Genomic DNA, 27,398 nt, shown 5'->3' with positions numbered 1-27,398 from the left:
GAAATGTACAGGGAGAGTCGGACAGAAAGAGGAAATGGGTGACTAGAGAGAGTGTGGGTGTCAGGGAGAGGCAGAGGGTGACAGCAGGAGACACTGGAAAAGAGAGAATCACAGAGAGAGGTAGTGACAGGGAGAGGCGGTGTTTGACTGGGAAGTAAGCTGGTGATGGAGAGGGTGGGTGGGTAGGTACAGGGTGTCAGGGAGAGTCAGATCGGGAGAGGCAGTGAGTGAATGTAGAGTCAGGGGGTGCCAGGGAGAGGCAGATGGTAACATCAGGCAGAGTGACAGGGGAGGAAGTGGGTGTCATCGAGACACAGTGGGTGACACAAAATAGATGCAGCAAACTAAAGTATTACTCCATGTCTATATATACCACAGTTACACATGTGTAGCTCCATGTCCATATATACCACAGTTACACATGTGTAGCTCCATGTCCATATATACCACAGTTACACATGTGTAGAGGAATACCCAGCATCCTCTCCTTTCTGCTACAGCCATGAGCAACAGCCTGTGCTGTTATCCCCACACTTTCTACTGCCCTAATGCAACATGGCCGCCGAGCCATCACCCATGGTTGCTACAGCAACGCGCATGCTCAGTGCCGGCGGCCGCGCTCAGTCAGGGCAGGCGGGGTGAGAACAATGAATAATGGGGGGACTCTATGTAAATCTCAGTCTGTCTGTAGCGTAAACAGATATAAAAACACAAACGGTGTGTTATAAACACGGGAATGTAAATCGGACTGGAGGCAATGATTATAGTAAAACCCTATTGAGAAACAGTGTCCCCGGTGCAGGGCCGCGGCGGCCATTTTCTTGTAGTCTCACAGGCACAACCCTGGTTTTACATCATTCAGTCGCCAACTGCATCCTGTGAGGCCGCTGTGGGTAGCGAGGAGGAGGTAATGTATCTATTCTATGCTATATTGCTACTATACAGTGATATAAGGGCTGATAACAGGCCCCAGGCAGCCATTGCTGGGGACCCAGAGCCTTAGCTATTGTTCCTGCACCACCAGGTCTCCTCTGTTTATTTTCTGATATCCATATAGTCTCATCCTTTCCATTCCAACTTATTTCCAGCATAGGTGCTTCCAGTATGTGCTATCCTGTGACGATATATATAATATATATATATATATATATATATATATATATATATGATGCAATCACGCACCCATGTTTTGTTACTCCTTTTTCCCGAGCCCTGCGCCAGAGCTGCAGTTGCAGGTAAAATGGCCACTGCGCTTGCGCAGTAGGAATTTTGTCTCCAGGACATGACATGCGCCATTTTTCCGGAGACCTGCTCATGCGCCGTAGGCTTGATTGCCAGAGTCTACAGTGCTGTGAAGAGGAGGGGGTTCACCCAAAGCCTGCACACTGGCCCGCTCCTCTGTTAAAATGTCCCTACCCCATATGTGGCGGCAGTGGTGCTGAATTTACCAGATGGCATTACCATCGTGTTTTGCAAGAATAAGCAGGAGAGGGTTCTTCCTGAACCCTCCCCGACCATGGCTCTGGCATTCTAATTATTGTGTCTAAAAAACAAAATAATTAGTATATAGTCCTTGCACCTCTCACTCCCTGCTTCCCTCCATCATACCCTGCACCTCTCACTCCCTGCTTCCCTCCATCATACCCTGCACCTCTCACTCCCTGCTTCCCTCCATCATACCCTGCACCTCTCACTCCCTGCTTCCCTCCATCATACCCTGCACCTCTCACTCCCTGCTTCCCTCCATCATACCCTGCACCTCTCACTCCCTGCTTCCCTCCATCATACCCTGCACCTCTCACTCCCTGCTTCCCTCCATCATACCCTGCACCTCTCACTCCCTGCTTCCCTCCATCATACCCTGCACCTCTCACTCCCTGCTTCCCTCCATCATACCCTGCACCTCTCACTCCCTGCTTCCCTCCATCATACCCTGCACCTCTCACTCCCTGCTTCCCTCCATCATACCCTGCACCTCTCACTCCCTGCTTCCCTCCATCATACCCTGCACCTCTCACTCCCTGCTTCCCTCCATCATCCCCCTGCACCTCTCACTCCCTGCTTCCCTCCATCATACCCCGCAACTCTCACTCCCTGCTTCCCTCCATCATACCCCGCACCTCTCACTCCCTGCTTCCCTCCATCATACCCCGCACCTCTCACTCCCTGCTTTCCCTCCATCATACCCCGCACCTCTCACTCCCTGCTTTCCCTCCATCATACCCCGCACCTCTCACTCCCTGCTTTCCCTCCATCATACCCCGCACCTCTCACTCCCTGCTTCCCTCCATCATACCCCGCACCTCTCACTCCCTGCTTCCCTCCATCATACCCTGCACCTCTCACTCCCTGCTTCCCTCCATCATACCCTGCACCTCTCACTCCCTGCTTCCCTCCATCATACCCTGCACCTCTCACTCCCTGCTTCCCTCCATCATACCCTGCACCTCTCACTCCCTGCTTCCCTCCATCATACCCTGCACCTCTCACTCCCTGCTTCCTTCCCTCATCCCCCTGCACCTCTCACTCCCTCATTCACTGTACCTCTCACTCCCTGCTTCCCTCCATCATACCCTGCACCTCTCACTCCCTGCTTCCCTCCATCATACCCTGCACCTCTCACTCCCTGCTTCCCTCCATCATACCCTGCACCTCTCACTCCCTCATTCACTGTACCTCTCACTCCCTGCTTCCCTCCGTCATCCCCTGCATCTCTCACTCCCTGCTTCCCTCCATCATCCCCTACATCTCTCAGTCCCTGCTTCCCTCCATCATCCCCTGCATCTCTCCCTGCTTCCTTCCCTAATTCCCTGCACCTCTCACTGCCTGCTTCCCTCCGTCATCCCCTGCATCTCTCACTTCCTGCTTCCCTCCATCATCCCCTGCACCTCTCACTCGCTGCTTCCTTCCCTCATCCCCCTGCACCTCTCACTCCCTGCTTCCCTCCATCATACCCTGCACCTCTCACTCCCTGCTTCCTTCCCTCATCCCCCTGCACCTCTCACTCCCTCATTCACTGTACCTCTCACTCCCTGCTTCCCTCCATCATACCCTGCACCTCTCACTCCCTGCTTCCCTCCATCATACCCTGCACCTCTCACTCCCTGCTTCCCTCCATCATACCCTGCACCTCTCACTCCCTCATTCACTGTACCTCTCACTCCCTGCTTCCCTCCGTCATCCCCTGCATCTCTCACTCCCTGCTTCCCTCCATCATCCCCTACATCTCTCAGTCCCTGCTTCCCTCCATCATCCCCTGCATCTCTCCCTGCTTCCTTCCCTAATTCCCTGCACCTCTCACTGCCTGCTTCCCTCCGTCATCCCCTGCATCTCTCACTTCCTGCTTCCCTCCATCATCCCCTGCACCTCTCACTCGCTGCTTCCTTCCCTCATCCCCCTGCACCTCTCACTCCCTGCTTCCTTCCCTCATCCCCCTGCACCTCTCACTCCCTCATTCACTGTACCTCTCACTCCCTGCTTCCCTCCATCATCCCCCGCATCTCTCACTCCCTGCTTCCCTCCATCATCCCCCGCACCTCTCACTCCCTGCTTCCCTCCATCATACCCTGCACCTCTCACTCCCTGCTTCCCTCCATCATACCCTGCACCTCTCACTCCCTGCTTCCCTCCATCATACCCTGCACCTCTCACTCCCTGCTTCCCTCCATCATACCCTGCACCTCTCACTCCCTGCTTCCCTCCATCATACCCTGCACCTCTCACTCCCTGCTTCCCTCCATCATACCCTGCACCTCTCACTCCCTGCTTCCCTCCACCATACCCTGCGCCTCTCACTCCCTGCTTCCCTCCACCATACCCTGCGCCTCTCACTCCCTGCTTCCCTCCACCATACCCTGCGCCTCTCACTCCCTGCTTCCCTCCATCATACCCTGCACCTCTCACTCCCTGCTTCCTTCCATCATACCCTGCATCTCTCACTCCCTGCTTCCTTCCCTCATCCCCTGCATCTCTCACTCCCTGCTTCCCTCCATCATACCCTGCACCTCTCACTCCCTGCTTCCCTCCATCATCCCCCTGCACCTCTCACTCCCTGCTTCCTTCCCTCATCCCCCTGCACCTCTCACTCCCTGCTTCCCTCCATCATCCCCGCATCTCTCACTCCCTGCTTCCCTTCATCACAGTGACGTCACTCTTATCTATTACTGACACAGGGACCTGACCGGGGAGGTGAGGGGGTCTGGGAGCATCACAGTGACATTACTATTATCTCTATTACTGACACAGGGACCTGACCGGGGAGGTGAGGGGGTCTGGGAGCGTCACAGTGACATCACTCTTATCTCTATTACTGACACAGGGACCTGACCGGGGAGTTGAAGGGTTCTAGGAGCGTCACAGTGACCTCACTCTTATCTTTATTACTGACACAGGGACCTGACTGGGGAGGTGAGGGGGTCTGGGAGCATCACAGTGACGTCACTCTTATCTCTGTTACTGACACAGGGACCTGACTGGGGAGGTGAGGGGGTCTGGGAGCATCACAGTGACGTCACTCTTATCTCTGTTACTGACACAAGGACCTGACTGGGGAGGTGAGGGGGTCTGGGAGCGTCAGTGACATCACTCTTATCTCTATTACTGACACAGGGACCTGACCGGTGAGGTGAGGGGGTCTGGGAGCGTCACAGTGACATCACTCTTATCTCTATTACTGACACAGGGACCTGACCGGGGAGGTGAGCGGTTCTGGGAGCATCACAGTGACATCACTCTTATCTCTGTTACTGACACAGGGACCTGACCGGGGAGGTGAGGGGGGTCTGGGAGCGTAACAGTGACATCAGTTATCTCTATTACTGACACAGGGACTTGACTGGGGAGGTGAGGGAGTCTGGGAGCGTCACAGTGACATCACTCTTATCTCTATTACTGACACAGGGACCTGACTGGGGAGGTGAGGGGGTCTGGGAGAGTCACAATGACGTCACTATTATCTCTATTACTGACACAGGAGCCTGACCGGGGAGGTGAGGGGGTCTGGGAGCGTCACAGTGACATCACTCTTATCTCTAATACTGACACAGGGAGCTGACTGGGGAGGTGAGGGCGTCTGGGAGCGTCACAGTGACATCGCTCTTATCTCTATTACTGACACAGGGACCTGACTGGGGAGGTGAGGGGGTCTGGAAGCGTCACAGTGACATTACTATTATCTCTATTACTGACACAGGGACCTGACCGGGGAGGTGAGGGGGTCTGGGAGCGTCACAGTGACATCACTCTTATCTCTATTACTGACACAGGGACCTGACCGGGGAGTTGAAGGGTTCTAGGAGCGTCACAGTGACCTCACTCTTATCTCTATTACTGACACAGGGACCTGACTGGGGAGGTGAGGGGGTCTGGGAGCATCACAGTGACGTCACTCTTATCTCTGTTACTGACACAGGGACCTGACTGGGGAGGTGAGGGGGTCTGGGAGCATCACAGTGACGTCACTCTTATCTCTGTTACTGACACAAGGACCTGACTGGGGAGGTGAGGGGGTCTGGGAGCGTCAGTGACATCACTCTTATCTCTATTACTGACACAGGGACCTGACCGGTGAGGTGAGGGGGTCTGGGAGCGTCACAGTGACATCACTCTTATCTCTATTACTGACACAGGGACCTTACCGGGGAGGTGAGGGGTTCTGGGCGCATCACAGTGACATCACTCTTATCTCTGTTACTGACACAGGGACCTGACCGGGGAGGTGAGGGGGGTCTGGGAGCGTAACAGTGACATCAGTTATCTCTATTACTGACACAGGGACCTGACTGGGGAGGTGAGGGGGTCTGGGAGAGTCACAATGACGTCACTATTATCTCTATTACTGACACAGGAGCCTGACCGGGGAGGTGAGGGGGTCTGGGAGCGTCACAGTGACATCACTCTTATCTCTAATACTGACACAGGGAGCTGACTGGGGAGGTGAGGGCGTCTGGGAGCTTCACAGTGACATCACTCTTATCTCTAATACTGACACAGGGAGCAGACTGGGAAGGTGAGGGGGTCTGGGAGCGTCACAGTGACATCACTCTTATCTCTATTACTAACATAGGGACCTAACTGGGGAGGTGAGGTCACAGTGACATCACTCGTATCTCTATTACTGACACAGGGACCTGACTGGGGAGGTGAGGGGGTCTGGGAGCGTCACAGTGACATCACCCTTATCTCTATCACTGACACAGGGACCTGACTGGGGAGGTGAGGGGGTCTGGGAGTGTCACAGTGACTTCACTCTTATCTCTATTACTGACACAGGGACCTGACCGGGGAGGTGAGGGGGTCTGGGAGCGTCACAGTGACATCACTCTTATCTATTACTGACACAGGGACCTGACTGGGGAGGTGAGGGGTTCTAGGAGCGTCACAGTGACATCACTCTTATCTCTATTACTGACACAGGGACCTGACTGGGGAGGTGAGGGGGTCTGGTAGCGTCACAGTGACATCACAGTTATTTCTATTACTGACACAGGGACCTAACCGGGGAGGTGAGGGGTTCTAGGAGCATCACATTGACATCACTCTTATCTATTACTGACACAGGGACCTGACTGGGGAGGTGAGGGGTTCTAGGAGCGTCACAGTGACATCACTCTTATCTCTATTACTGACACAGGGACTTGACTGGGGAGGTGAGGGGGTCTGGGAGCGTCACAGTGACATCACTCTTATCTCTAATACTGACACAGGGAGCTGACTGGGGAGGTGAGGGCGTCTGGGAGCTTCACAGTGACATCACTCTTATCTCTAATACTGACACAGGGAGCAGACTGGGAAGGTGAGGGGGTCTGGGAGCGTCACAGTGACATCACTCTTATCTCTATTACTAACATAGGGACCTAACTGGGGAGGTGAGGTCACAGTGACATCACTCGTATCTCTATTACTGACACAGGGACCTGACTGGGGAGGTGAGGGAGTCTGGGAGCGTCACAGTGACATCACTCTTATCTCTATTACTGACACAGGGACCTGACTGGGGAGGTGAGGGGGTCTGGGAGCGTCACAGTGACATCACCCTTATCTCTATCACTGACACAGGGACCTGACTGGGGAGGTGAGGGGGTCTGGGAGCGTCACAGTGACATCACCCTTATCTCTATCACTGACACAGGGACCTGACTGGGGAGGTGAGGGGGTCTGGGAGCGTCACAGTGACATCACTCTTATCTCTAATACTGACACAGGGAGCAGACTGGGAAGGTGAGGGGGTCTGGGAGCGTCACAGTGACATCACTCTTATCTCTATTACTAACATAGGGACCTAACTGGGGAGGTGAGGTCACAGTGACATCACTCGTATCTCTATTACTGACACAGGGACCTGACTGGGGAGGTGAGGGAGTCTGGGAGCGTCACAGTGACGTCACTCTTATCTCTATTACTGACACAGGGACCTGACCGGGGAGGTGAGGGGGTCTGGGAGCGTCACAGTGACATCACTCTTATCTCTATCACTGACACAGGGACCTGACTGGGGAGGTGAGGGGGTCTGGGAGCGTCACAGTGACATCACCCTTATCTCTATCACTGACACAGGGACCTGACTGGGGAGGTGAGGGGGTCTAGGAGCGTCACAGTGACATCACTCTTATCTCTATTACTGACACAGGGACCTGACTGGGGAGGTGAGGGGGTCTGGGAGCATCACAGTGACATCACTCTTATCTCTATTACTGACACAGGGACCTGACCGGGGAGGTGAGGGTGTCTGGGAGCGTCACAGTGACATCACTCTTATCTCTATTACTGACACAGGGACCTGACCGGGGAGGTGAGGGGGTCTGGGAGCGTCACATTGATATTGAATAATAGAACAATCCACATTTCTTATATAATGTTTTTTCAGTTACACAGGATTGCACTTGTTGAAGACATATGTGGAGCTTGTGACATCCGACGCCTGTGTTTCTGTCGACTATATTACCCTATGCCCCATTATACTGCATCTTATTCACTGATACATGAGAGGAACAATGACCAGAAGATCCTGGAACTCACCAACAAGATCATTCAGCTGCTGACAGGAGAGGTGACTGCTGGGAATGGGACGTTATACAGTAACACCGGGGGATGTGACCGGAGAGGTGACTGCTGGGAATGGGACGTAATACAGTAACACCGGGGGATGTGATCGGAGAGGTGACTGCTGGGAATGTGACGTTATACAGTAACACCGGGGGATGTGACAGGAGAGGTGACTGCTGGGAATGGGACGTTATACAGTAACACCGGGGGATGTGACAGGAGAGGTGACTGCTGGGAATGGGACGTTATACAGTAACACCGGGGGATGTGACAGGAGAGGTGACTGCTGGGAATGGGACGTTATACAGTAACAGCGGGGGATGTGACCGGAGAGGTGACTGCTGGGAATGGGGCGTTATACAGTAACACCGGGGGATGTGACCGGAGAGGTGACTGCTGGGAATGGGGCGTTATACAGTTACACCGGGGGATGTGACCGGAGAGGTGACTGCTGGAAATGGGGCGTTATACAGTAACACCGGGGGATGTCACCGGGGAGGTGACTGCTGGGAATGGGACGTTATACAGTAACACCGGGGGATGTGACCGGGGAGGTGACTGCTGGGAATGGGGCGTTATACAGTAACACCGGGGGATGTGACCGGGGAGTTGACTGCTGGGAATGGGGCGTTATACAGTAACACCGGGGGATGTGACCGGGGAGGTGGCTGCTGGGCATGGGACGTTATACAGTAACATCGGGGGATGTGACCGAAGAGGTGACTGCTGGGAATGGGACGTTATACAGTAACACTCGGGGATGTGACCGGAGAGGTGACTGCTGGGAATGGGACAATATACAGTAACACAGGGGGATGTGACCGGAGAGGTGACTGCTGGGAATGGGACATTATACAGTAACACCGGGGAATGTGACCGGAGAGGTGACTGCTTGGATTGGGACATTATACAGTAACACCGTAGGATGTGACCGGAGAGGTGACTGCTGGGAATGTGACGTTATACGGTAACACCGGGGGATGTGACAGGAGAGGTGACTGCTGGGAATGGGACGTTATACAGTAACACCGGGGGATGTGACAGGAGAGGTGACTGCTGGGAATGGGACGTTATACAGTAACAGCGGGGGATGTGACCGGAGAGGTGACTGCTGGGAATGGGGCGTTATACAGTAACACCGGGGGATGTGACCGGAGAGGTGACTGCTGGGAATGGGGCGTTATACAGTTACACCGGGGGATGTGACCGGAGAGGTGACTGCTGGAAATGGGGCGTTATACAGTAACACCGGGGGATGTGACCGGAGAGGTGACTGCTGGGAATGGGGCGTTATACAGTTACACCGGGGGATGTGACCGGAGAGGTGACTGCTGGAAATGGGGCGTTATACAGTAACACCGGGGGATGTCACCGGGGAGGTGACTGCTGGGAATGGGACGTTATACAGTAACACCGGGGGATGTGACCGGGGAGGTGACTGCTGGGAATGGGGCGTTATACAGTAACACCGGGGGATGTGACCGGGGAGTTGACTGCTGGGAATGGGGCGTTATACAGTAACACCGGGGGATGTGACCGGGGAGGTGGCTGCTGGGCATGGGACGTTATACAGTAACATCGGGGGATGTGACCGAAGAGGTGACTGCTGGGAATGGGACGTTATACAGTAACACTCGGGGATGTGACCGGAGAGGTGACTGCTGGGAATGGGACAATATACAGTAACACAGGGGGATGTGACCGGAGAGGTGACTGCTGGGAATGGGACATTATACAGTAACACCGGGGAATGTGACCGGAGAGGTGACTGCTTGGATTGGGACATTATACAGTAACACCGTAGGATGTGACCGGAGAGGTGACTGCTGGGAATGGGACGTTATATAGTAACACCGGGGGATGTTACCGGAGAGGTGACTGCTGCGAATGTGACGTTATACAGTAACACCGGGGATGTGACTGATGGGAATGGGACGTTATACAGTAACACCGGGGGATGTGTCTGGAGAGGTGACTGCTGGGAATGGGACGTTATACAGTAACAGTGGGGGATGTGAGTGGAGAGGTGACTGCTGGGAATGGGACGTTATACAGTAACACCGGGGGATGTGACCGGAGAGGTGACTGCTGGGAATGGGACGTTATACAGTAACAGTGGGGGATGTGTCTGGGTGATGACTGTACCATTGTGTGTGTCAGGTGCCTATAAGGTGTCAGGATGTCACTGTCTATCTCTCCATGCAGGAGGGGGAGTATATAGAGTAACACAGAGATCTGTACAAGGACGTGATGATGGAGGATCACCGGTCCCTCACATCACCGGGTAAGAGGAGGTGCAATCTCAGTCCTGTCTGTGTATGTTGGTGATGTCACACGTTTGTACACAACGGTCTGATTGTAGATTCTGATCAAATACGTCTGTAACCTACTTTATGAGTTTCCTGATCAGTAGTGACATTGTAATATCAGATTGCCTTAGTTTCACTTAGGGCTGGATTCAGTTAGCTGGCTGTGATTAATTACTATTAAGACTTATTGATTCATTTAGATTTAACCCTGAAAATTGTGGGGAAAATATTAGAAGTTATAATAAGAGATAGTATCCAAAATTTCTTAGAACAGGAGAAAGCGATAAGTAAGGCTCAGCATGGGTTCCTCAAAGTAGATCATGTTAGACTAATTTAATTAGCTTCTATGAGGAAGTCAGCAGGGGGCTGGACCTAGGGAAATCTGTTGATGTAATATTGCTTGATTTCATTAAAGCTTTTGACACCATTCCTCATAAAAGGTTATTAATGAAACTGGGTAATTTAGGGTCAGGAGATAAAATTTGTAATTGGATTAAAAACTGGTTGCACAATCGGGGACAGAGAGTTGTGGTAAATGGCATACATTCCAGCTGGGGTAAGGTCCAAAGTGGAGTCCCGCAAGGTTCAATATTGGGACCCACTTTGTTATATTCATTAATGATATTGGACGTGACATAGTGAGTAAAATTGCAATATTTGCGGACAACACGAAAAATACATCGGAGGATGTGGAAACCCTACAAAGTGACTTAAATAAACTGGAAAGGTGGAAAATGTAGTTGTTTTTTTTTTTTTTCTTTAAATTTTTATTGACAGGAAAATTGGAAAATGCAGTTTAACGTTGAAAAATGTAAAGTAATTCATTATGGGAACAAAAATGAACAAGCTACTTATAGGCTAAATGGAGTTATTATAGAGAATTCGGCTGTAGAGAAGGACTTGGGGGTCATCATAGATGAAAAATTGGGTAATAGGCAGCAAAAGAAAACTGGGAACTGGCATGCATTAAAAGGGGTATGGAGTCAAGGGATGCCAATGTGATCGTGCCTCTTTACAAGGCATTGGTGAGACCACACTTGGGCTATTTTGTTCAGTTCTGGGCACCGCACCTTAGGAAGGACATAAATGAATTGGAACAGGTACAGAAAAGGGCGACTAGGCTAGTAAAATGTCTTGAATCACTAGAATACAAAGATAGGTTAGTAGACCACCTGATTATACGGAGAAGAGAGTTCCAGAGGTGAGCTGCAGCACGGGAGAAGTCTTGGATGTGGGAGTCAGGGCAGGTATCCAGTGAGCAGGCAAGGGAATATTCTGAGGACGAGCAGAGAAGGGGAGAGGTAGTGTGGGAAGTTGGAGGTATAGGAGTAGGAGACGAGGTTGAGTAGTTTTGACAGGTCGGGGTGTAACTGGTCCTGAAGAGGAGCCAATTAACAATGGTAATGAAGCAGATGTGCAGCTCGTGTAATGGGACAAAGGAACAGTGGGAGTTTTTGGATGGTTCCGGAGGACTGTAGGTGGTCACAACCATTAATCAGAAGGATTGTTACGGGTTTTTATTTACCGCTGTAGCTTTAGGGATAAAATAAACTTTTCGAAGTTTAACTACGATATGTTTTCCCCCAACAGAACTATGTAAGGATCTGACTGCTCATGTTACAGAGGAATTGGAATCCTGCGAAGAGAGGAATCTGCTCCAAATCAACATTTGTACACCTACTCGTACTATGGATGAACCGGCCTCCTGTGATGGAGGAGACCTCAAAAACATTGATAATTATACACCCACAGGTCAAACACAGAGTTCATCTCCTCATATTAAGGAAGATCCAGTCTCCGGTGATGGAGAAGACCTCACAGACACTGACATATATGAACCCACAGGTCATACACCGAATAAATCTACTTCTGTGAAGGAGGAACCAGCCTCGTGTGACAGAGGAGACCTCAAACGTGATGATAATTATACACCCACAGGTCATACAATGAATACATCTACTCATACTAAGAAGGAACCAGCCTTAGGTGATGGAGACATCAGACCCAATGATATGTCTACACCCCCACATCCTACACCGGATACATCTACTGATATTAAGGTGGTTCTGGTCTCATGTGATGGAGAAGACCTCTCAACCACCCGTAATTATACTCCCACAGGTCATACACAGTATACAGCTACTCGTATTAAGGAGGAACCGGTCTCCTGTGACGGAGGAGACCTCACACACACTGATAATTATACATCTGCGGATATTAAGGTGGTTTTGGTCTCATGTGATGGAGACTTTACTGACATGTCTACACCCACAGATCCTACACCATATACAGCTAGTCATTATGAGGAAGGGATGGGATCTTGTTCCAATGGTGAAAACCTGTTTGGCTTTGTTAGTCCCCACAGTAAGACCATGAGCAACCACCCTGAGGAGAAATGTTGGTGCTGTTCCATCTGTGGAGAGTTTTTTAACTTTAAATCCTACCTTGATCACCAGAAAATTCATAAAACTGAGAAGCAATATTCTTGCGCCGAATGCGGGAAATGTTTTACTAGAAAGCCAGACTTTCTCACCCACGAGAGAACGCACACGGGAGAGAAGCCGTTTTTGTGTCCAGACTGTGGGAAAAGCTTTGCCCGCAAATCAAACTTCCGTTCCCACCAGAGAACCCACACGGGAGAGAAACCGTTTAACTGCTCCGAATGTGGGAAAAGTTTTACCAGAAAAGCAAACTTTCTCATCCACCAGAGAATTCACAACGGGGAAAAGCCCTTTTTTTGCGCTGACTGTGGTAAATCGTTCACCAGCAGAGCCAACTTTCTTTCTCACCAGAGGACGCACACTGGGCAACGACCATTTTCTTGCGATGAATGTGGCAAAGGTTTCGGCCGCAAATCGCAGCTCGAGTTGCACCAGAGACGTCACACGGGAGAGAGGCCGTATCCCTGCTCGGAGTGCGGGAAGTGTTTCACCAGTCATTCGGAGCTTGCTAGACATCGGAAAGCCCATGGAGTTGAGAGCCCATATGCTTGTTCCGAATGTGGGAAATGTTTTGCCAAAAAGTCGATCTTCGTCTCCCATCAGAAAGTGCACACGGGAGAGAGGCCGTATCCGTGTACTGAGTGTGGGAAATGTTTCAAACAGAGATCGCAACTCAACAGACACATTAGGAGCCACACAGGCGAGCGGCCGTTTTCCTGCTCCGATTGCGGGAAGACTTTCACCAGCAGCGGAAACCTCCTCATACACCGTCGAATTCACACCGGAGAGAAGACGTACTCCTGCTCTGAATGTGGAAAACGTTTCTACCAGAAATCGCAGCTCAACACGCACCTCAGGATGCACAGGGGAGATCGTCCGTATTCATGCTCCGAATGTGGGAAATGTTTTACTAGCCGAGCCAACGTGCTCATGCATCAGAGGACTCACACCGGAGAAAAACTCTATGGTTGCGATGAGTGTGGCAAGTATTTTACCAGGAAGGCCAACCTTTGCACGCACCAGAGATCCCATGCGGGCGTGAAGCCGTATTCTTGCTCTGAGTGCGGGAAGAGTTTTACTAGGAGAACTAATTTCATCACGCACCAGAGGATTCACGCCGGCGAGAAACCGTTTTCCTGTCCCGATTGCGGGAAATGTTTTACCAGTCGGGCAAATTTACTTTCACATCAGAGAATACACACTGGGGAGAAGCCGCATTCTTGCGCTGAGTGTGGGAAGTGCTTCAGCCATAAATCGCAGCTTACCGTGCACCAGAGAAGTCACACGGGAGAGAGGCCGTACCCGTGCTTTGAGTGTGGTAAAGGCTTTAGAAGTAACTCTGAACTTGTTAGTCACCAGAGAATTCACGCGGGACAGAGGACATACCGGTGCTTAGAGTGTGGGATATGCTTTACCAGTAACTCGGAATTTGTTAGACACCAGAGAAGTCACAAGGGAGAGAGGACTTACCGGGCTCTTAGCAGTAGCTCTGAACTTGTTCTACACCAGGGAAGTCACGCGGGACAGAGGACATACCAGTGCCTTCAATGTGGGAGATGCTTTACCAGTCACTCTGAACGTGTTAGACACCAGAGAAGTCACAAGGGAAAGAGGCCAATCCGGGCTCTAGAGCGTGGTAAACGCTTCAGCAACAGCTCCGAACTAGTTAGACGACAGAGAAGTCACGTGGGAGAGAGGTCATATTCCTGCACCGAGTGCGGGAAATGCTTCACGTGGAAGGCAATTTATGCAATGCATCAGAGGACTCACACAGGGGAGAAACCGTACATCTGCTCCGAGTGTGGCGAATGTTTTGCCAGAAGAGCCATATTCCTCGCGCATCGGAGGAGCCACAAAGGAAAGAATCTGTATTCCTGCTCCAAGTGCGGGAAGTGCTTCAAGCAGAAGTCGCAGCTGAATTCACACCGGAGGAGTCACTGGCAAGGGAGACCGTATCCTTGCTCGGAGTGTGGGAAACGTTTTACGACCAACTCGAAGCGCGCAAGACACGAGAAAAGTCACGCTGGGGAGATCCTAAAATTCATTCTCTGAATGTGGAAATGCTTCTCTTAGGAAAACATTTCCTTTTCATGCATCAGAAAATTAAAATGGGAGACGGACTATTGGACTGATTATTATGCAAATGCAAGATTCCGTCCAACTAAACCCTGTACACGAGATCAGTCATAGGCAACCCGATTAACCTCGGGGTCACCTTGGGTGGTCCTCGAACCTTCCGAAAGGGCGTATGTTACTCTAGATCACATTAGGAAGTTAAATGAACACGTTTGATGAATGAGTCACAAGCTCTGCCAAAGAAATGCCCCAAAGGAATTGGGGGCTGCAGATGACGATCTTGGGGGGGGGGGGGGGGGGGGGTTTGACCATCACTACACTAGGTATCATAGAGGGGAGTATTAATACTATTTTGATAGTTTTTAGAAGCAACTGACATTTTGGGGGAGGGGTATCGGATAACTCACGCATTAGTGAAACCCTGCATTTACAATCTTCTTCTCTGAACAGCTTCTTGTAGGACTTCAGCAGAACGCAATATGCATGATCAGTACACACGTAGAGATTGTATCTAATGTAGATGTGTATCTTGCTGCCTTCGTGTCATATACTTCTATATATATCAAATAGAAACTTTACATGGAAACTGAGTCACCTGTTTTATTTTCTGATGTACTTGTGGTAACTACTTGCCTGGAGAGCGCTTGGTTTGTGATTTACGCCAGACGGGGTGTTATCTGACCCGGTCGCAAACCATGTGACCATCAATATTTACTACTTAATATTCCTATGACATCAACATAGTAACATACATAGTAATTAAGGCCGAAAACAGACGTTCGTCCATCAAGTTCAACGGACTGTATCTAAATAGACTAAGCATAATAAAAAATACAAAATACACTCAGAGATAGATGAAATTGAACATAAGATTGTTCGTTGCGGCTTTCTTGTGTCCTAGGATTGTTGAGAGAGGATTTTGGAGTTTTAGCTTGATGCTGGGCAGATTTAGCACCTCTGCTTTGGGTCACACTACCTATTTCTCTGATGTGTTCGTGAATATTCTGCATTGGTTCGGCTCAATCCAACGAAGATCACAAGCAACAAGAATGGAACAATACAAGGGGTGTCTGATGTAAACATACCTAATTTATCTATGGGGGAAACAAAGGCCTTGAAAAATGACTGTAAACACATTACCTTTAGCCCTGCAGATACAGGTGGGGCATAGTTGTCCAACATTTCCTCATAGGAAACAAATGTATAACCAATTGATCTTGGTACTGGTGTATTGATAGTGCGTGCAATGTGTTTGTGTGTTGCACACAAATCCCCTCGGTCCAGAAGGCAAAAAATCACTGAGAAAATGGCCGCACTGGCCATTTTCCAGTGATTCTCGCATTGGTGCAATAGAGGTGTCCCCAGGAACGTGCTACACCAGCCATGTTTTCAGAGACCTACGCAGGAGAGGAGGGGGCCCAATTGGAGTCTGCACCACAAGGTGGGGGGGGGGGGGGGGGCTTCCCTCTTGGAGAGCCTCTGACTTACAATATATTATTACATTATTGTTATAATATAATTAGTGCTGAGCATGTTAACGCGTTAATATCCTGTTAACGCATCACCACTTTAATGGCGAATATAAATTTTAGTGTCATTAATGCGGGGGTTTGTGCATGGCAACGGGGAGCAGAGTCTTTTGCAGCATTACAGAGACACTGCACCCCTCCAAAAACGGCTGCCGCCACAGAGAGCACACCGCTAGCGACTGTGTCCTTTTCTGCGGCAGCCATCTTTGGAGGGGAGTTGGGTCTCTATTGCTGTCAGAGACTCTGCGCCTCCCCCCACAATTTAATGATTTTTCTCCTTGGGCAATGAGCTTTTACCCCCTATGGCAGCAATCATTTATTCACCCCTGGCAATGAGCATGGAACCTCTATGGAAATGAGTATGGAATCCCCATCGTAACAAGCAAGTATTCTCCCCTGGCAACATGCATGGAACCCCTGGCAACAAGCATGCAATCCCCCTTGGCAACAAGCATGTAATCCCTCTGGCAACAAGCATGGAACCCCTGTAAACGAGATTGTAGGTTACCGGCACTTACCTGCCTAACAATGTGATTAATCGTGAATAAAAATTGTAATCATTGTACAGCACTGAATACAATATATAGCCCACTTATGTATTAAATGTGGGCAGTGTCCTCTATTGAGACCTCCATCAATGGTAATAACGCAAAGCTTTAGGAAAATGGCCGCCGCAGTGGGGCGCCCTCAGGGTAGCCGGAGCCAGGTTCCAATCAGCGGCAGTCATGGGAGAAAGGGGCGTTACTATGCAAATAGAGGAGGTAATGTGGTGGGTACTATTGGAGGTTGACCATGCAACGCGACTAGTAACCCCTCCCGTTTGCACTGTAGTCATGAGGAACGCTGGGCGGTGGCCATTTTGTGAAGGCTATTCTGCTTTCGGAACGCACAGACTGGAAAATATTTGGACCGCAAGAACCGACAGTTGTGGTACTGCAGCGGGTCGCAACCAGCCAGGGGGTGACAGGAACGAAGTGGCCGCGTTGTGTCATAGGGCCATATGTATCAAGCTTCAAAAGGTGATGAAATGGAGAGTGACAAACAGCCAGCCAATCAGCTCCTACCTGCCATGTCACAGGCTGGGTTTGAAAAATGATAGGTAGGAGCTGATTGGCTGGCTGTTTATCACTCTCCATGTTATCACTTTTGAAGCTTAGAGAATCTGGCCCATAATGTTAATGTGATGCGATTGATGTAGCAGCAGGTACCCTCATTCCTGTCCTTATATTGTGATACCGGTGGAGCAGGCTTTGGTGCATTGTTACAGATGGAGCAGGCTCTGGTGCCATGTTAGTATTCAGATGGAGCAGGTTCTAGTATCTTGCTATTGTGCAGGTGGAGCAGGCTTTGATGCCCTGCTATTATTATTATACAGATGGAGCAGGCTCTGCTGCCCTGTTATTACACAGATAGAGCAGGCTCTGGTGCCCTGTTATTATTACACAGATGGAGCAGGCTCTGGTGCTCTGTTGTTATTATACAGATGGAGCAGGTTCTAGTATCTTGCTATTGTATTACAGCTGGAGCAGGCTTTGATGCCCTGTTATTATTATACAGATGGAGCAGCCTGTGGTGTCCTGTTATTATTATACAGATGGAGCAGCCTGTGGTGTCCTGTTATTATTATACAGATGGAGCATATTATGTTATGTGCACTGCATAAAACAAGTCCAGAAATGTCCATCTTATATCTACTCCGTGCATCCTGCAATCCTTGTGCGTGTAATAAACCCTCCTCGTGGCAACGTCCCCTCAGTGTGTCTCCTGCTTCTATATATGTCACATTGTTATCTATCCACCATTTCTACAGAACAAACTGTCCAGTATATCCCTGTGTGTCAGGATGGATGAGGACCAAAGTCACATGACTACAAAAACTCTAAACCTCACTCTGGAGATCATCTACCTGCTGTCAGGGGAGGTGAGGTCACAGTGACATCACTCTTATCTCTATCACTGACACAGGGACCTGACTGGGGAGGTGAGGGGGTCTGAGAGCGTCACAGTGATATCACTCTTATCTCTATTACTGACGCAGGGACCTGACCGGGGAGGTGAGGGGGTCTGGGAGCGTCACAGTGACATCACTCTAATCTCTATTACTAACACAGGGACCTGACTGGGGAGGTGAGAGGGTCTGGGAGCGTCACAGTGACATCACTATTATCTCTATTACTAACACAGGGACCTGACCTGGAAGGTGAGGGGGTGTGGGAGCGTCACAGTGACATCACTCTTATCTCTATTACTGACACAGGGACCTGACTGGGGAGGTGAGAGGGTCTGGGAGCATCACAGTGACATCACTATTATCTCTATTACTGACACAGGGACCTGACCGAGGAGGTGAGGGGGTCTGGGAGCGTCACAGTGACATCACTCTAATCTCTATTACTAACACAGGGACCTGACCGGGGAGGTGAGGGGGTCTGGGAGCGTCACAGTGACATCACTCTTATCTCTATTACTGACACAGGGACCTGACTGGGGAGGTGAGGGAGTCTGGGAGCGTCACAGTGACATCACTCTTATCTCTATTACTGACACAGGGACCTGACCGGGGAGGTGAGGGGGTCTGGGAGCGTCACAGTGACATCACTCTTATCTCTATTACTGACACAGGGACCTGACTGGGGAGGTGAGGGGGTCTGGGAGCGTCACAGTGACATCACTCTTATCTCTATTACTGACACAGGGACCTGACCGGGGAGGTGAGGGGGTCTGGGAGCGTCACAGTGACATCACTCTTATCTCTATTACTGACACAGGGACCTGACCGGGGAGGTGAGGGGGTCTGGGAGCGTCACAGTGACATCACTATTATCTCTATTACTGACACAGGGACCTGACTGCGGAGGTGAGGGGGTCTGGGAGCGTCACAGTGACATCACTCTTATCTCTATTACTGACACAGGGACCTGACCGGGGAGGTGAGGGGGTCTGGGAGCGTCACAGTGACGTCACTCATCTCTATTACTGACACGGGGACCTTACCGGGGAGGTAAGGGGGTCTGGGAGCGTTACAGTGACATCACTCTTATCTCTATTATTGACACAGGGACCTGACCGGGGTGGTGAGGGGGTCTGGGAGCGTCACAGTGACGTCACTCTTATCTCTATTACTGACACAGGGACCTGACTGGGGAGGTGAGGGGGTCTGGGGCGTCACAGTGACATCACTCTTACTGACACAGGGACCTGACTGGGGAGGTGAGGGGGTCTGGGAGCGTCACAGTGACGTCAGTCTTATCTCTATTACTGACACAGGGACCTGACTGGGGAGGTGAGGGGGTCTGGGAGCGTCACGGTGACATCACTCTTATCTCTATTACTGACACAGGGACCTGACTGGGGAGGTGAGGGGGTCTGGGAGCGTCACGGTGACATCACTCTTATCTCTATTACTGACACAGGGACCTGACTGGGGAGCTGAGGGGGTCTGGGAGCGTCACAGTGACATCACTCTTATCTCTTACTGACACAGGGACCTGACTGGGGAGGTGAGGGGGTCTGGAAGCGTCACAGTGACATCACTCTTATCTCTATTACTGACACAGGGACCTGACCGGGGAGGTGAGGGGGTCTGGGAGCGTCACAGTGACATCACTCTTATCTCTATTACTGACACAGGGACCTGACCGGGGAGGTGAGGGGGTCTGGGAGCGTCACAGTGACATCACTCTTATCTCTATTACTGACACAGGGACCTGACTGGGGAGGTGAGGGGGTCTGGGAGCGTCACAGTGACATCACTCTTATCTCTATTACTGACACAGGGACCTGACCGGGGAGGTGAGGGGGTCTGGGAGCGTCACAGTGACATCACTCTTATCTCTATTACTGACACAGGGACCTGACTGGGGAGGTGAGGGGGTCTGGGAACGTCACAGTGACATCACTCTTATCTCTATTACTGACACAGGGACCTGACTGGGGAGGTGAGGGGGTCTGGAAGCGTCACAGTGACATCACTCTTATCTCTATTACTGACACAGGGACCTGACTGGGGAGGTGAGAGGGTCTGGGAGCATCACAGTGACATCACTATTATCTCTATTACTGACACAGGGACCTGACCGAGGAGGTGAGGGGGTCTGGGAGCGTCACAGTGACATCACTCTAATCTCTATTACTAACACAGGGACCTGACCGGGGAGGTGAGGGGGTCTGGGAGCGTCACAGTGACATCACTCTTATCTCTATTACTGACACAGGGACCTGACTGGGGAGGTGAGGGAGTCTGGGAGCGTCACAGTGACATCACTCTTATCTCTATTACTGACACAGGGACCTGACCGGGGAGGTGAGGGGGTCTGGGAGCGTCACAGTGACATCACTCTTATCTCTATTACTGACACAGGGACCTGACTGGGGAGGTGAGGGGGTCTGGGAGCGTCACAGTGACATCACTCTTATCTCTATTACTGACACAGGGACCTGACCGGGGAGGTGAGGGGGTCTGGGAGCGTCACAGTGACATCACTCTTATCTCTATTACTGACACAGGGACCTGACCGGGGAGGTGAGGGGGTCTGGGAGCGTCACAGTGACATCACTATTATCTCTATTACTGACACAGGGACCTGACTGCGGAGGTGAGGGGGTCTGGGAGCGTCACAGTGACATCACTCTTATCTCTATTACTGACACAGGGACCTGACCGGGGAGGTGAGGGGGTCTGGGAGCGTCACAGTGACGTCACTCATCTCTATTACTGACACGGGGACCTTACCGGGGAGGTGAGGGGGTTTGGGAGCGTTACAGTGACATCACTCTTATCTCTATTATTGACACAGGGACCTGACCGGGGTGGTGAGGGGGTCTGGGAGCGTCACAGTGACGTCACTCTTATCTCTATTACTGACACAGGGACCTGACTGGGGAGGTGAGGGGGTCTGGGGCGTCACAGTGACATCACTCTTACTGACACAGGGACCTGACCGGGGAGGTGAGGGGGTCTGGGAGCGTCACAGTGACGTCAGTCTTATCTCTATTACTGACACAGGGACCTGACTGGGGAGGTGAGGGGGTCTGGGAGCGTCACGGTGACATCACTCTTATCTCTATTACTGACACAGGGACCTGACTGGGGAGCTGAGGGGGTCTGGGAGCGTCACAGTGACATCACTCTTATCTCTATTACTGACACAGGGACCTGACTGGGGAGGTGAGGGGGTCTGGGAGCGTCACGGTGACATCACTCTTATCTCTATTACTGACACAGGGACCTGACTGGGGAGCTGAGGGGGTCTGGGAGCGTCACAGTGACATCACTCTTATCTCTATTACTGACACAGGGACCTGACTGGGGAGGTGAGGGGGTCTGGAAGCGTCACAGTGACATCACTCTTATCTCTATTACTGACACAGGGACCTGACCGGGGAGGTGAGGGGGTCTGGGAGCGTCACAGTGACATCACTCTTATCTCTATTACTGACACAGGGACCTGACCGGGGAGGTGAGGGGGTCTGGGAGCGTCACAGTGACATCACTCTTATCTCTATTACTGACACAGGGACCTGACTGGGGAGGTGAGGGGGTCTGGGAGCGTCACAGTGACATCACTCTTATCTCTATTACTGACACAGGGACCTGACCGGGGAGGTGAGGGGGTCTGGGAGCGTCACAGTGACATCACTCTTATCTCTATTACTGACACAGGGACCTGACTGGGGAGGTGAGGGGGTCTGGGAACGTCACAGTGACATCACTCTTATCTCTATTACTGACACAGGGACCTGACTGGGGAGGTGAGGGGGTCTGGAAGCGTCACAGTGACATCACTCTTATCTCTATTACTGACACAGGGACCTGACTGGGGAGGTGAGCGAGTTTGGGAGGGTCACAGTGACATCACTTTTATTTTTAATTTGTGGATTAGGTCCACCAGGTACTGGGGTGCCGCCAGGTCTTAAGGTGGACAAGACTGCTACAGGAGGCTGTACAAGGCAAATACAGGACTGGAGTCAGACTGGGACACAAAAGGACCAGACACACAAGGCAAACAATAGACACAAAGCACACTACTGGGCGCGACTGGCACCGGACACTGCAGCGGATGGCGCACATTAGTGTTACAGTACAATAGATGTTATAAGTACAGAGTAGTGAACCGCAATGGCAAGGTGTTTAACGATACAGTCGCTCTAGCGCCTGAAGACAAATGGACAGAACCGGAATGTGAAGCAATACCGGGTACAGACACATAGACAAGCAGGGCCGGTAGGCAGAAGTAATCGCTAATAGCGACACAGTGCAGGTAAACAGACAGACAGGATCCAGTAGCGGAGTAGGCACTAGTAGCGACACAGACCGTATATTATATAGCTGTATAGACACGACTAGCGATACAGACAGACATTCTGCAGCACCAGACTGTGGTGCGGTTCTGGTTACAGACAGATGAATGGGTGAAAACACAGGTACATAAGCAAGCTCCTAACAGAGCCGGTATAGGCTGGAACACCCAGGATCAGGCACTTGCAGGGAAATGGCAAGCTCAGCGTATCTCAGGGTACACAGTCAGGATTCGTTGCGTATGATCTGCTGCAGTAGCTGGAAACCAGCAGTATAACCAGCACAGAGAGGGTAATATAGGGAGCAATATCCAATCAGAACACCCTATACCAATCATACTTATTCAGCATTCTCTTTTAGGCCACACCCCTAGTTACGAGGCTACGCCCACTTTTCCAGGAACGCGTGTTTTCCCCACTTCCTTGTCATTTTGTTCTGGATCTGCCAATGGATATCCAGTACGATGAACAATGGATAAGATAAAAAATATACATAATATAAGTATAATAATAATAATGTGAAACATTGCTACGTATTACAAACCTCGATCGACCGTGCTCTAACACTAACAATCCAAAGTTATTAAGCTCCCTGGTATTATTCCACATTCTTGTTGCTTGTGGCCTTCATATGAGTAAGCTGAACCAATACAGTAAATCATATACCCAATAAATATATAGGGAGGTGAATCCGATAAGAGGTGTTAAATCTGCCTAGCATCAAGCAGTGTTAACAACAGTTAACACGGTACTTGTTACCTAGAACGGCGCCGACGATTTTGATCCTAGGCATCGCAAGGTAAAAAATTGCGTCGGTCGCATCGCATGCGGCCAAAAAATCGCATGCGATGCGACCGACGCGATTACCGCGATTTTACATAGGGAACAATGTTAAATGGCCCACAGACCCCAAATAGCCACCCTGAAGTGTGAAATGGCCCCCCAATTGTTAACGCCACCCCACGATCAACGTCAACCCGAAGCGTGGCGAGCGCAGCGAGCCCGCGAGGGGCGGCGGTACGCGTCCTCCGACTTTTTCATACCCACACTATCCACGTCGGCGTGGAGTTGAGAATAGAAAGTGTGGCGAGCGCAGCGAGCCCCGTGAGGGGACGCGGATACCTTCACAGGTATCCGCGTCCCCTCGCGGGCTTCACAGGTATCCGCATGCGCTCTCCACGCTTCGGGCTCGGTGGCTCGCTGCGCTCGCCACACTTTCTATTCTCAACTCCACGCCGACGTGGATAGTGGGGGTATGAAAAGGTCGGAGGACACGTACCGCCGCCGCTCGCCACGCTTCGGGTTGACGTTGATCGTGGGGTGGCGTTAACAATTGGGGGGGCCATTTCACACATCAGGGTGGCTATTTGGGGTCTGTGGGCCATTTAACATTGTTCTCTATGTAAAATCGGGTCAATTGGGCCATTTAACATTGTTCCCTATGTAAATCGCCGTAATCACGTCGGTCGCATCACATGCGTTTTTTTGGCCGCGACCGACGCGATTTACCTTTTACCATTCATTTCTATGTGAAATCGCGGGCATCGCATCGGTCGCATCGCATACCATTATAATTGCATGCGATGTACATGCGATGGGCGCCGTTCTAGGTAACAAATACCGTTAACACTCACAATCTTGAAGAGAAAAGATAGGTACACACTTGTTCAATCCCTGGCTGATTGGGGAAATGCTCCTGATAACCAGGCTGTGTGTTTATCCAGCCATGACCCACTTTGACCCCTGTGAGGTGGTGGAAGCAGGAGGGGGTTAGTGGCTCTTTTGATGGCGATCAGGCGGTCACATGTGCAGCACATAAGATGGGACAGATGCAGGAGCGGGTACTTGTGTATTATAGCGGCGCCCCCGATGTGCATCGCGCAATGTTTATATCGCGTCGCTTCGCATGCCATGCATCGGGTACCATGCGATGCGACGCGATTTTTGCCCCCTATGCGATGAAAGATCATATAAGCACCATAAAGGGTGCTTTTAAGCACCCTAATGGGTGCTTACAATGTGAAATGCACCCCCACGCCACCCCCCCCCACTATAACGTGAACCCGAAGCGTGGCGAGCGCAGCGAGCCCGCGAGGGGCGGCGGTACGCGTCCTCCGACCTTTTCATACCCCCACTATCCACGTCGGCGTGGAGTTGAGAATAGAAAGCGTGGCGAGCCCGAAGCGTGGCGAGCGGACGCGGATACCTTCACAGGTATCGGAGTCCCCTCGCGGGCTTCACAGGTATCCGCGTCCGCTCGGTGGCTCGCTGCGCTCGCCACACTTTCTATTCTCAACTCCACGCCGACGTGGATAGTGGGGGTATGAAAAGGTCGGAGGATGCGTACCGCCGCCCCTTGCGGGCTCGCTGCGCTCGCCACGCTTCGGGTTCACGTTTATAGTGGGGGGGGGGGGGTGGCGTGGGGGTGCATTTCACATTGTAAGCACCCATTAGGGTGCTTATACAATGTTTAATCGCATCGCATTGTATGGCATTGTATGCCATGTACAATGTCATACAATTTTAAAATTGTATGACATTGTACAGCATCGCGCGATATCGCGTCGCATCGCATACCATCATATGCCTTATGGTATGCGATGCGATGGGCGCCGCCAAAATACACAAGTACCCAGGAGCGTTATAAGCCAGTTATCGGTTGACACTCCTGCATTGGCACGGCATACACACCTATACAACCCAACGGGCATTGTATAGGCCGTTGGGTTGTACAACAACAATTGTTTTGGTGTGTACCCAGCTTAAAACACCACCAACACATTAATCAAAGCTTGATGCTAGGCAGATTTAGCACCTCTTATCGGATTCACCTCCCTATATCTTTGTTGGGGGTGTGATTTACTGCATTGGGTCAGCTTACTAAGATGAAAATCACAAGCAACAAGAATACCAGGGATAACTTTGGATTGTTGATGTTAGAAAGCATTAAAACAATGGTCAGTCATGGTTAGTAATACAGATCAATGTTTCACATTATTATTATAACAAAAAAAGATTCCATTTTTTTAGGTCTGCCGTGGGACTGGGGACAACAAGTTTGAAAGGTCAACACAGAAAGTGGCCACACACGATTAAGGTTTAGACTATGAGAGGGGTGGGTTAGGCGGTAGGGTACAAATACTGTGATTCTGAATGTCAGATCTTGACTGCCGAGACTTTGTAACCAACCCAAATGCAGATACGCCTCTGCGTCCGACCGGCGTGCCCAAGGCAGTGAACGGGATGGTGAGTCACACTGTCCTTGATAGAGAGCAGAGGTAAGCAGCTTGAATCTGCTGTCACTCAGGGGTAGATCAGGAATGGGAAACCTTTGGTCCTCCAGCTGTTGTTGGACTACACGTCCCAGCATGCCCTGCAACAGATTTAGAATGGGCAAATAGCAAAACTGTAGCAGGGCATGCTGGGATGTGTAGTTCAACAACAGCTGGCGGGCCAAAGGTTCCCCATGACTGATCTAGACCATCCGAATCTGGACAGATGGGCTCTGAAACGTATCCATCCATGATTCCTGGACTGTGGCCCCTGAAATGGGAACCTTTTGGAAGGTATAACATTAGCACGGTGGTAATCTATGAAATAATAGAATATGTGATACATTAATATTTATTTGGGCTGTATGAACAAGGCATACATTTTATATATAACCCCATATATTAGTCTAAGCCAGGCATGTCCAAACTGTGGCCCTCCAGCTGTTGTGACATCCCAGCATGCCTTGCCATAGTTTTAGAATTCATAGCAAAACTGTGGCAAGGCATGATGGGACTTGTAGTTTTACAACAGCTGGAGGGGCCATAGTTTGGACATGCCTTGTCTAGGACAACCTGCGGCTCTCGGGCTGTTGTGAAACTACAAGTCCCATCATGGCCTGTCACAGATTTCCTATTAGGTTGGCCAGAAATCTTATCAGTAATATCAGAGGTCAGAACTAACATTGGTGCAGCTGGTACCTTACCCCAGGGCCCCTAAGAACTAAGGGGGCCCAGTGATGCCCAGACCAGCACTAAATGGGTTGGGATCATTTGGTCTACAGCATGATGGTCGACAGTTATTAGGTCGACATGGGGAAAGGTCGACATGGTTCTAGGTCGAAAGGTCATTGGTTCGACAATGTCTATGTCGACAGTCAAAAGGTCGACATGGGGGTTTCCCCCAGTTTTTTTACCTGAATGTCAACACAGTCGACATGGACACAATTTCAAGTGCACCGCATCCCCTCGCTGCCCTCGCCATGCTTCGGGCACACTGTTTTATTCTCCCACCGCGCCCTAGTGGATGGTAGGGCATGAAATACCGCCTGTCGGCACATGTCGGCTCAAAAAACAGTGAAAAACTCCATGTCGGCCTTTTGGCTGTCGACCTAGACATGGTCTAACTAATGACCTGTAAAACTAATGACCTTACGACCTAGAACCATGTCAATCTTTTCCTATGTCGACCTAATCGTGTCGACCATCATGCTGTAGACCAAATGACCGCATGGTACTTGTGAGTTATCTGGGCGTCCGATTTTTAGATTGTATGCCTTAAGTTAAGGCATACAATCAGATGCGATGCGATACGATATCGCATCGCATCGCATGCGACCATCGGATGCGATGACCCGATTTTTCCATAGGAATCAATGTTAAAATGGACTGAGTCCATTTTAACATGGAATTCAATGGGAAAAAGGGGTCCTT

General features: G+C 50.8%; 2 protein-coding genes across 2 annotated transcripts in view; both read left to right on the top strand.

Annotated features, from left to right (window-relative positions):
• The window catches only part of LOC146009910 (uncharacterized), a 272,626-nt gene that overhangs the window by 157,625 nt on the left and 87,603 nt on the right, over positions 1-27,398 (top strand). The gene's annotated exons all lie outside the window — the stretch shown is intronic.
• LOC146009904 (uncharacterized) lies at positions 670-15,168 on the top strand. Its single transcript, XM_083150503.1, has 4 exons — positions 670-907; positions 7,865-8,047; positions 10,249-10,327; positions 11,943-15,168. The coding sequence occupies exons 3-4, from the start codon at positions 10,294-10,296 to the stop codon at positions 14,843-14,845; spliced, it is 2,937 nt and encodes a 978-aa protein (XP_083006629.1). The 5' UTR covers positions 670-907; positions 7,865-8,047; positions 10,249-10,293; the 3' UTR covers positions 14,846-15,168.

This window comes from Crinia signifera, chromosome 6 (assembly GCF_055691185.1).
Source record: "Crinia signifera chromosome 6, ASM5569118v1, whole genome shotgun sequence".
NCBI lineage: Eukaryota > Metazoa > Chordata > Amphibia > Anura > Myobatrachidae > Crinia > Crinia signifera.
The sequence above is the reverse complement of the archived record's forward strand: the minus strand, read 5'-3'. Positions and strand labels throughout refer to the sequence as shown.